We start from the raw sequence: 12383 nt of genomic DNA on the forward strand, positions 1-12383 counted from the left end.
GAACAGGTCCAGTAAATGTTATTAAAGTTAATATCTGTTAGCTGATTGCTTATAAGCTAGGTGCTCTGCTAAGTACTTTAAATCTATTACTTCATTTAATCTGCACAACAAACATACAAAGTTTTACAAGTGAGGGAACTAAGTTGCAGAGAAGTTAGGCCACTTGCTCAGGGACACACAGCTGGCAACCTCAAGGTTTTAGTGGTATATAGAATTGAGTCTGTTTTAATTTCTAACTGATAATACTATGTGACTATCATTAGAATGTCAGGCATCAGCGTACTTTTTTGGTGTGGTTTGGCACTTTTTTGAGTACATGTCTCTACTCTGCCCCTTACTAATTTTGTGATGTTGAGTAACTTACTAAACCTCTCTAAACCTCAATTTCCTCATTTTTTTTCAATGGGGAAAATAATACCAAGCTCACACAGTCATCGTAAGGATCCAGGGACAACACCTATGTAAGTTCCTAGCCCTGTCCCTGCTCATCACAGCCATCACTGTTCCTTCCTTCTTTGAGCCACGCATTTCATATTCCTCCATTAGTTCACTTTAATCCTTACCCTCTGAAAAACTGAAGCTATTCAACCTTCTAACAGATGAAGAAACTGAGGCTTAGAGAATTAAGTAACCTGCCCAAAGTTCCTTTAAGCAGATGTTTCTCCTAAGGCCCCCCAGAACTGAATAAGCCCCTGATATCAATAACTAAGTAGTGTTTAAAGGGATCATTCTGCCTGTATGTGTGAAAATTCAGCTGGAGGCATTAAAGAGCCTGGGTTTGAGCCTGTTTTCCTTTTTTTAACTTTTATTTTCTGGCAACCATGAACACTTAACAAGCTAGGGAATTCTCTTGGAAATAAAGTCTTGGGTGAGCCACTGAATGGGCACATTAACTTTTCTACTCCCTACTGTCTAAATTCTCCATGTTCCTTGAATTTCCACCTTCTCCACTGAGCTCTCAATCAAGTTCTCCCCTCGCTCCCAATCCACTTCCTTCCAACCCCCAGGGGAAGGTCATGGGAACACTCCCAACTCAGTCAGAAGAGAAGAAGATAAGTGGCCTCTGCCTTAGGATCTGGTTTCCATAGGGAAGTGTCTTGCTGGGTCCACACTTTCAACCCCCTTAGCTTCTGTCTCCCAGCTCTCACCTGCCTTGTTCCATCACTCACTTCTGTTATCTGAGGGTCTCAAAGGTGTTCTATGTTTGCCACTTCTGACTTAGAGTCTGTACCCCGCTACTAGATGACTTTTTACCTTGATTTCATCCTCCTTAGCAGAGCAATGAAATCCCTATTTCTAAAACCCACCAATCTAGAGGTAATCACTATGACTATTTTGACGTATTTGCTTGCTATCTTGTTTCTCTGCATTATTTTCTTTATAATTCCATAGTCTTATGTTTTTTTCTGTCATCAAGAAGTCATCATCAACTTCACTTTTAGTTTACTTAACCATTCACCTACTATGAAAAATTTAGGTTGATTCTTATTTTTCATTATAGTAAATAATGGTGTAATAAACATTTTTGTGCACAAATCTGTTAACATCCCTGACTGTCTAATTATATAGATCCCTAAAGGTGAAATTATTAGAACAAGATAAATAAGTGTATTTTTATGATAAAGAAAAATGATAGTTTATGTATCTTCTAGAATTAGAAGTATAAATTTGAATATGTTACCCATGATTACTAATGAGCAAAAACGTCTTTATAAATTAAAAGCAGATAAGCAGAACTAAAATATTTGAGGTCCAAAAGGCTACAAAGGGGGTTTCAAGGACAACTTCATGAAGACACTCACTTGATTACCAATCACAGGACAGGGTTTCATTTTAATGTTTTTGGCATCCTACCTCATATAAATATATTTTAGGTGGCTTTTTTGTTTGGCTTTCACCTTATTCACTTGCATTGAGCCTGGCCTTCTCTTATCTATAATTAGGAGGTCTATTATAGCAACTTTTGAGTTACAGGTAAAAATCCATTTGCTAGAACTGAGTCAGAAAAGGCAGAGCCAAAGAAATTTAAGACTTCATTTAAAAGATAGGAAATAATAGATTTTAAAGAAAATAATGTGAAGCCTAAAATATTTCATTTTCACAAGACTCTACATCCATTATAAATTCTTATAACCCTCATAGCATTGGTAAGTACCAGTAGCCTCATTTTACAGATGAAAGCACTGAAGTTCAGGGAGCTGGATAGCTTCCCCAAGGTGACATCGCTAATAAGTACAAAATTACTTATTAACTACTTATTATTTGACACCAGCCCGACTGACTCAAAATGCTGGCACTTATCTAAGACACAATACTACCTACAGACAAATAGAAAACAGACACCTTTGTGCTCCTGGGGAACCCCCCACACTTCACTCATAAAAATATCACCACATTTGATATATTTACCACTAAGCTGAGCTCTTTCAGCACAGAAATCATATTTGCTCGTCTTTGCTATATTTCAAATGTGTGGCATGGTGCCTGGAACAAAGGTGCTGAAGGAACTGGAAAAATTACTTAGAACATAGAGAAATAGGCAGTGGCCAAGTGTGCTTGTATCTGAATTTTTAAGGCTCTTGATACAGCGTCTTAAATTGCTTTCCAGAAAAGTTATAGCCATTCACAATCCCACAATCAGTAGTATATGAAAGTACCATTCTTCCTGTATACTCTGAGCATGAATACCCCCATCCCCTAATGAAATATAAATTATTAATTTGATAAATGAATATATCTCATTGGTGTTTACACTGGCATTTCCTTAATACTTAGTGAAGATGAAAATTTTGTCTTTTAAAATTACATTTTAAACTGTTTATTTTGAAATAATTAAAGATTCAAAGGAAGCTGAAAAAAAGTATACAGGGAGGCCCTATGTACCCTTCAACCAGTTTCCCCCAATGGTAATATCTTGTATAACACTAGTATAATGTCAAAATCAGGAAACTGACATTGGTTTAATCCACAGAGTTTCTTCAGATTTCACCAGTTTTATGTTTTATGTGTACTCCTCTGTGTGTGTGTGTGTGTGTGTGTGTGTGTGTGTGTGTGTAGTTCTATGCAGTTTTATCACACGTGTAGATACATGTAACAACTGCCATTGTCAGGATACAGAACTGTTCCACCACCACAAGGCTCCCTGGTGCTATCCCTTTGTAGCCACACATACCTCTTCCTTTCCCCACCACCCCTAACTATGGCAACCACCAAGTTGTTCTCATCTCCGTGATTTTGTTGTCTCAAGAATGTCATATAAATGGAATCACAAAGTAGCATTTTGGGATTGGCATTTTCACTTAGCCCTGGAGATTCATTCAAGTTTCTGTGTGTATCCGTAGTTCTTTCCTTTTATTGCTGAGTAGTATTTCATGGTATATGTGTAGCACAGTTTGTTTAATCATTCACCCACGGAAGGACATTTTTCCCCTTAGTTTTCGACCATTAAGAATAAAGCTGGTATGAGTATTCATGTGCTGTTTTTTGTGTGAACATAGGTTTTCATTTCTCTGGGATAAATGCCCAAGAATGCAATTGCTGGGTTATATGGTAAATGTATGTTTAGTTTTGTAAGAAACTGCCGAACGGTTTTCCAGAGTGGCTGCACCATTTTACAGTCCCAGCAGCAACGTATGAGTGATCCAGTTTCTCTGCATCCTGCCAGCATTTGGTGTTACCGTTATTTTTTACTTTAGCCATTCTGATAAGTGTACGATAATAGCTCACTATGGTTTTAATTTTCATTCCCATAATGGATAATGATGTTGAACATCTTTTCATGTGCTTACTTATCATCTGTATATCCTCTTTGGGGAAATGTTTTTATGTCTTTTGCCCATTTTGTAATTGGATTATTTGTTTAACTGTTTAATCTGATAAGTGAAAACATCTCATTGGTGTTTCTTCAATGTCTACTGAAAATGAACATTTTTTTGTTATTTGTATATTTTAAAATCAATTATTAACGGCATTGGATTGCTTTTGTCACTTCATAATTGTTGTTTTCCATTCCCAATTAGATTATAAAAATTGTATGTCTGCTTTTTCTTCTGTATCCTCCATACTGCCTCAAAACTATCAGGTTCTTGATAAAGATTTATTGTTTACTCGGTTGAAAATAGTTGTAATATGGAGGTGATGATCTAGGTTTATCTTTTGGGTACTTATTTATTTCAGGTTTTACCCCATGGTTATTTCCTGGCTGCTATTGACTAATTCATTTATTTCGCTAAATGTTCATTAAAAAAAATTTTATTAGATCTTTTAGTAGAGTCAAACCTGATTAATTTGATCCCCAATAATATAGAAGTATGACATTTGCATTGCTTGGCCAATAATATCCTGAGGCTACAGAAGGCACATTTTAAACTCACTTTGACTTCCAAGCTTTCTAAGACAATGCTTTAATACTTCCCTATTCCAATTCTACTATGTTTTTTCCTGCTTACTGACCTAAGTTATAATAATCCCCCAAATTCCACTCAGGCTTGTTTTTTCCTTTACATCATTAGATTCACCACAGTCTTACAACATCCCCCTTACAACATCAGATTCATCATAGGGTTCATCTCTGAGAAGCTTTGAAAAACACATTTCTTATGGCTTAACAAAAGAGAATGGAATCTATGTCAGTACCACAAATCCAACATGTGAAATGACAGCTGCAGAAAGCAGAGGAGACTCCAGGTCTGGCCGATTGACTCTAGGGTGTCTCCGTGTGGCTCTTTATGGACAGCAGAAGTGAGTTTGGTTCAGTGAAGAGGTCCCCTTTCATCACCTAATGTTTTGTGGGAGTGATCTATCTGCTGTCTCTGTTCTCAGCTAAGATCTACCCCCTCTACTCAGCTGGGAGTGCTCCACAAAGGTCACCACGGACCTCTGGACTGACATTTTCAGTCATTCTCCTACTTCACCTTTCTGCAGAATTTGACACCGTGACTACCCTCTACTTTTCGAAATATTTTTCTCCTCTTAGCTTAGGTGACCTAATCCTTTATTGGTTCCTCACCAAGCTCTCTGAGATATTTATTCACAGTTTCTTTCTCTGGCTATTTGCACCCTCACCAAAGGATTATGTACACCCACCAAATGTATTTGTTTGTTAGGGCTGTGATAACAAAGTACCACAAATTTTGTGGTTTAAACAACCCTCCTTCTGAGGGTTTTAAGGGAAGGATCTGTTCTAGGCCTCTCTTCTTGGCTTGTAGATGGCCATCTTTTCCAAGTCTCTTCACATGGTCTTCCCTCTATGCATGATTCTGTGTCCAAATTTCCTCTTACTTTTAAGCATATCAGTCATCTTGGATTAGGGCCCATCCTAATGACCTCATTTTAGCTTGATTATCTCTGTAAAGACCCTATCTCTAAATACAGTCACATCCTGAGATACCATTAAGAAGAATGGTACTTTCATGTACTACTGATTGTGGGATTGTGAATGGCTATAACCTTTCTGGAAAGCAATTTAAGACTCTGTACCAAGAGTCTTAAAACATATAAATTTTGAGGGGACACAACCAACCCTTAACCCTTAGTCCCTAGAGTCACTTCTTCTGTATCTCGTGTGCTCAGTGTAGAAATTTGGTAAATATGCTTTGTCTTTCCATGAACATGTCCTCCTCTTTTTTTAAACTGAAGTACAGTTGATTTATAATATTATGTTAGTTTCAGGTATACAGCTGTCCTTCTCTTTCTTGCATCTCTCTCCTCCCCTAGTTCCTATGACATCACTTTTCTCCTGCTCTGTTCCCATTCTCTCTAGTCCCTCCTTGGTGTCTACTGTGGACTCTTTATCCTCATCTACCTCCTTAAATGTCAAAATTTTCCAGCTTCCATCCTTCTCTTCTTCTCAATTCACCGTCCCCTCTCCCTAGTGATCTCACCCACAACGAGAATTTCAACTATCACCTATACTTGTGCTGAAGACTCTTAATGTTTTCTGCAGCCCTTACCTCTTTTTTGAGCTTTACACCTGTATATCCACTTGTCTACTTGGACATCATCTAGCTGCTCCAAGAGATCTCAAATTCAGCATTAAAAAATGAATTCAACTTCTGTCCTCTTTCCCCTGGCCCAAACCCAATCCACTTGCTATATCCTCCATTTTGTGAGGATGCCACTGTATACTTAGATCTCTCCTTCCAAGCTCCATATCTGTCAAAAACCAAATCCTATAAATTCTGGTATGTAAATATCTCCTAAATGCATCCTCTCCTCTCTCACCCTACCATAACTGCCCTGGTTTTATGTCCTCAACGCCTCTCCTTGAATTAGTTTCCTATAGTCCTATTAGCCTAATAGTTCCCTAAATGATTTCCTTGTTAACTCAGTTCTGCACTCTGCTGCCCGAGGAATTTTTAAAGCAAATTTTATCGTATTTTTGCTTGTTTATGGTTCTTCAAATGTAGGCTGTGACTTTAGGATAATCACAATGGATGCCTGGGCTCGGGGCAGGGGGGAGAGAGTGTCCTTGTTCTGACCCCTCCCAGTGTCCACCTCATCCTCTATGAGTACTACTTGCCAGGCATCTTCTCACAGCTATACCTGCAATTCCCCCATGCACCCCATTTGTCTACTTAATTACCCAGACCTTGGGTATTTAAATTATGTTGACTTCCCATGAAGCCCACAGCTGGTGGTCTAAAAAGCCTCAGGAGGGTCTCTGAGCCATCTTTTCTCTCCTGTACTAGCTCTCTGCTCCCGGCTTCATCCTTGCATCTAACTTGGCTCTCGGCTTCCCTACCCTCATCCTCCTTTCCAGCATTTGGCTTCCCACTGTGATCAGAGTCATTTCCTGGAAGTGGCTGGTCTTGTCCTTGGACTCTGCCTGTTTCACTGTCAGCTCCCCTGGGAGCCCAGCCTAGGGTTGTCCTGACAGGCTCAGAGGGGATTGAACACTTCTGCTGGGAAAAAACTTTCCTGATTCTAATCCTAGCATTGACATCAAGTAGCTGTATCATCTTGGACAAATGACCTCCCTTCTATTTCTTAATCCTAACAGTAATAGTAATAAACAGCAACAATAATAATAATCACTGAATACTTATTGCGCGGCAAGGTTCTAAGTAACTTACATGGATTATCTCATTAAAATCTCACAATTATCACAATTATCCCCATTATACAGTAAAACACTAAGGATTTCAATTGTTAAGCAATTTGTCCAAGGTCACACAGCTAGAAAGTGAAAGAATCCGGGACAGAAACACTAGCACTTTGGTTCCTAACTGTGGCCATTTAACCCCTGCACTGTTCTTCCTTTCACCGTGCAGTTCACTCCAGAGCCATGAGATCCATTTGTAAAATAAGGAAATGAGCACTCCGGTCTCTTCCACATAGAATATTCTATGAAAACAGGCTTATCAGGATCTAGTGATTTATGGGTAGAGTGAGTATATTTTGAGGAGTTAAGAGACAAAAAAGTTAAACATAAAGGGCCAAAGCCCTAACAATGGAACTCCACAAATTATGAGTGATCACATACCACTAGACAGCTGACTGCTTTTCTGAGAGAAGCCAGCTATTGGTTACTTCTTCTTAAATATCTAGTTTTATTTTTCTGCCTGCAGATGTGATCCAAGTTCAAAAGCACAAAGTAGAAAATAAAAATCATCTGTATTTCTAACATTGTATGTATAGAGGTATCATGTATAAAAGTAGTAGCAGTGTACATTCTGGTTTTTTTCTTATACAAAATACATTAAGAATTGTTCTACAATAGAGTTTTTAATGATTGCATGGTATTTCATCATGGATGTTCCATAATTAACCAACTACTTATATTTAGATATTTAAGTTGTTTCTAAGATTTTCCCTATGAGAAACGATGGCAAGAAAAATGTGCTTGCATCCTTACAATAAATTCCTAAAAGTTGGACTACTTGGTTAAAAGGCGTATACATTTTGCTTTTGGTATGTATCACTAGATTATTGTCTAGAAAGATTATATTATCATCAACAGGTAATAAGGGTATAAATGTTCCTCCCTCCTTAGAAACACATAGGATTCTTACTTGCTTGCTTTTCAAACAAAATATTTGCCAAGTTGATAAAAGAAAAATGACATTTCACTTTTAATTTGCATTTCTTTTATTTCAGGTAAGACTAAATAGTATTGACCATTTATATTTTAAAATTTCCTGTTCATGATCAATTTTCAGGCACTGTGAAACAAAGAGAATCTTAACAAGAACAGTATAGACAGTGGCCTGTGGTTCTATAGACATCTGCAGGCAGTGTTAGCATAAGGTACCACTTCTGTGGTTCCACAAAATTATATATTCTGAAATTGCTCACTTCATACGTGGGTAACATTTCAAAATTTCACTGGAGGGAAAAGGAGTCTTTACTTGGAAATTAAATTCTAATCTTCTGAAATAAAAGCAGCAAAGCTGTCTACCAAACCAGTAAGCACTGGATAGACGAGGGTTACGTAGATTTTCAAAGAACAATAATAAATAACCAGTGACCCCAGCTGCCACCATCCAAGAGAAGAGTGGATGTGACTTCTTCCAGTAAGTCACTGCCATGGGGGCCTGCCGGGACATGGAGAAACCTTGTGGTGCAGGACAAAGTGGAAAGAAAGATTTTTACTCCTTATGACCAGCGTGACCTTGAGTTAATTATTTAGCTGCTTTAAGCCACAGTTATCTCATCCATAAAACACAATGATGATATCATCTGCCTGAGAGTCACTGTGAAGTTTAAAATTCAGTGAAATCACACTAGTAAACTACACAGCATATCATGCATATTCAATACCTGGTAGCTAACTGAATTACTCTACCTCCTTCTGCTACCTCACCCTGCTCAGAATCTCCCATGGCCTCTTTGTGACACATGATCTGGGTTCTGCATTTGCTTTTTACACCTCTTATTCCTCTTCCTTTTCCTCGGCCTCTCTCCTTCTACTTTCTCTATCTCATTCCCCACCCCCAGGCCAAACTGACCTTGGTGTCCATTGAATTTACTCCCTGTCATTTGTTATACTTGTACAGACATTTTAAAATTTCCTGATTCTTGAAATCAGTAACTGTAACATTTAAATATCTGACAAAAAATTTCAAAAATCAAAATTAAATCACTTAAAAAACCCCCAACAACCAATAAACATTTTGACATTTCCATAATTCTCATCTTTAATTAGTAGTCAAATATCTTCGGTAGACATTTTTTAAAAGCTCCCCTGCCTTGGAGGTATGGGATCATCTTAGAGTGATGGAGCAAGAAGGTGCGAATGGCTTCAAGACTCTAGCTAAACTTCCATAGCATAGATTGCTCCTTCTCCCAGATATTCCTGCTGCATAAATACATCCTTAATACATAATTAGCATTCTTGGGCAGGAAGGACAGAAAACAGCACCATCCTCGATCTCAGCCTGACACTGGGGTCACTTAACTCATAACTGCCTTTGAAGAATAAGAATGATCACTCACCATCCGAGACCCATCTTCACTGGTTTCTGCTGTTGGGGTAACTGTCTGGGAATGACCTCGTTTGTTGTCTGTCTGTGCTAGTTGGCAGTGGGAGGAGGAGCAACCCCTCCTACACCCCTGAAAACTTTCCTCCTCAATGACTGTATACTTTGTAACTTTCTTTATTAAAGGCTGTTCCTCTTTTTTTCTACAGATTTTGCCAACACTTGTGGAAGAAATTTAACCCTTTTCTTGCGTTTGAATTTGTTGACCTAGGTCTAAATGTATTAAAAAAATAATAATTCAGTGACTTTAGTTCCAGACATGGCATTAAGACGAAGCTGACTAAAAATCCCCCCCCTTGAAACTCTCTCAAAAAGCCTAGAAAATAAGATAATAAGAGAAAAAAAGAAACCCACAACACTCTGCATCTGTAAGATAGAATAAAAGAATGTTCTATAGATTTTGGTAAGACAATAAAAAGTGTGATTTATTATGGATGTGTATTGGAAGTGGGTAGCCTCCCCCTGTGATTTCCACCACCAGGATGATGGAGGATTTCACTGAACTTCAAGGGCAAGGGGGTGACCTCCTATGAGAGCTGCACAACCAAGGAGGTCAAACAAAAACTACCACTTTTATATGTCATTCCTACTATAGCCAAAAGTTAGATTGGTCAAAGAGAGGATTCCTGAAATAGAGACCTGAAAAAAAAAAGCAGAACCCTAAAATTAAAAGATGTACTTGAGAGAGAAACATAAAATTCATCAAGTGGAATCTATTACCAGAAGAAAAGAAATTTCCACTTATGAACTAAAAAAGGCACAATTAAGGAACTCAAAGGGTTCAGATGGTCAAAAAAATGTTTTTAAGAAAATGGATTTTCATCCAGAGAAATCATTGTGAGCATTTTAAATTCCAAAGACAAAGAAAACTAAAAAAAAAAAAAAAATAGAAAAAAAATTAAAGTAGGATGACTGCAGAGAAAGTTAAACCAGCTTGGCATCTTAATCAACCCTAAATGTCAGAAAACCACGGAACAATATCCATAGTGTTTTGAGGTAGCATTCTCTACCCAGATAAGATGCCAGTTAAGTGTGAAGTCAGTAGAAATATATTACCAAGCAGACAAAAACAACAACAACAAAAATACCACCACTAAGATAACCTTCCAAAGTAAATTACTTAAATATGTGTGTTCCCAAATAATTAGAAATGAATTAAAATTGAAAGCCTAAGAATGGAAAAGCTATGATTAAAGAAAGAAATAAAACTTTGGTAAGCTTAAAAGCCAGTAAAACATACAGAGATAACACTAAAAAAATTGTTGTAAATTAGTTTAGAAGATGAGAATGTTAAGAAAAATTATTAGAAATAGATTACCTATATTATTTTTAATGAAGTTTGAAAATAACAGGTGCTAGGATTCTGGGAAGATGGCAGAGCAAGAAGCACCAGGAATCTCTCTCACTGCCTAGACAATTGCACTGGCAGAATCTGTCTGATGTAACTATTTTGGAACTCTGTAGTCTATTGAAGGCTTTCAATTTCCAAGGGAAGGCTTGGACTGTAAATTGTGGTTAATTTCAATCAATTTCAGCTAGCTGCACAGGGGAGCAGCTACCCATCTGCCACTCCCAGTTCCACTGCAGGCAATTGTGTACAAGTTCCTGGAGCATCTTGCACACAGCTTGCATGTATCAAGGTGGGCAAAACAAGACCCTGTACTCCAAATATCTGGGATATATGTCCTGATCCCTGATTGCTGCTTCAGGTACAGAAGTGCAGACAAAGAGATGAGAAGCTGTTTTTGTTGCACCTCCCCAGCCGCCAGCTGAAGTGACTTACAGTGGATTTAAAGGACTGGTGCCCTTCCTCTTCCTTCCTTTTTCTCTTTTTCCACTCTTTGGAGCCAGACATTAAAGACTAGGAAATTCAAAAGCAACTGCATATATGGGGAAAATTAGAAAGTGGGAAAGGCAAAGACTCAACAAAGACATGAAAGGACCTTAAGTTTATACCTCAGTGTGATCCTTGGCACAGAGACAGCCTACAACAATTTAAAAAAACAAAAAGAATAACAAAAAGCAAACAGTGGGAAAGGTGGCTAATCTGATGTCCAGAGTTACCACAGTAGATCCAAATGTCCAGCTTTCAACAAAAAAATCATATCACAATGTATATAAAGGAAAATATAAACTTCCCTCTTAGAATTTTCCATTAAAAGGAAAAAATAAATCAGCAGAAACTGATCTTGATAAAGACTTGATGGCACATCTACTTTAAAACAACTATCTTAAAGATGCTCAAAGAACTAAAGGAAGATGTGGAGAAAGTCAATGAAATGATGTATGAACAATATGGAAGTATCAATAAAAGAGATAGGAAACCTGAAAAGAAACCAAAAAAATTATAGAGCTAAAAAGTACAATAACTGAAATTTTAAAATTCACTGGAAGGAGTCAAACGAAAATTTCAGTGGGCAGAAGAAAGAATCAGTGAACTTGAAGATAAGACAAAAGAAATTGTCAAGACTGAGAAACAGGAAAAAAGATGAAGAAAAATTATCAGAGCCTAAGGTACCCATGGGACACCATGAAATCAATCAACATATTCATTGTGAGAGTCCCAGAAGGAGAAGAGAGGGAGAAAGGGACAGAACACTTCACAAATTTGATGAAAGACATGAATATAAACATCCAGACAGCTCAACAAACTGCAAGTAAGATGAACTCAAAGAGACCTACGCTGAGACATATTATGATGAAGTTTCTGGAAAGCTATATACAAAGAATCTTCAGAGCATCAGTTGAGAAGGACTTGTAATATACAAGGGATTCTCAATAAGATTAGCACCACATTTCTTATCAGAAACTTTGGAGGCCATGGGCCAATATAGTCTAAGTACTAAAAAAAAAAAAAAAAAACCTGTCAATCAACAACCCTATATATGGAAAACCTGTCCTTCA

General features: G+C 37.6%; 1 protein-coding gene across 1 annotated transcript in view; it reads right to left on the reverse strand.

The window, feature by feature from the left end:
- CD86 (CD86 molecule) overlaps window positions 1-9564 on the reverse strand; it is a 72508-nt gene extending 62944 nt beyond the window's left edge. Inside the window, exon 1 of the mRNA XM_032631341.1 lies at window positions 9436-9564. Within this exon, the coding sequence (XP_032487232.1) occupies window positions 9436-9449 (14 nt within the window). The 5' untranslated portion in view covers window positions 9450-9564. The remainder of the gene's footprint in view (window positions 1-9435) is intronic.
- Window positions 9565-12383: the final 2819 nt, after the last annotated feature.

The sequence above is a fragment of the Phocoena sinus genome, chromosome 4, assembly GCF_008692025.1.
Source record: "Phocoena sinus isolate mPhoSin1 chromosome 4, mPhoSin1.pri, whole genome shotgun sequence".
Classification (NCBI taxonomy): Eukaryota; Metazoa; Chordata; class Mammalia; order Artiodactyla; family Phocoenidae; genus Phocoena; species Phocoena sinus.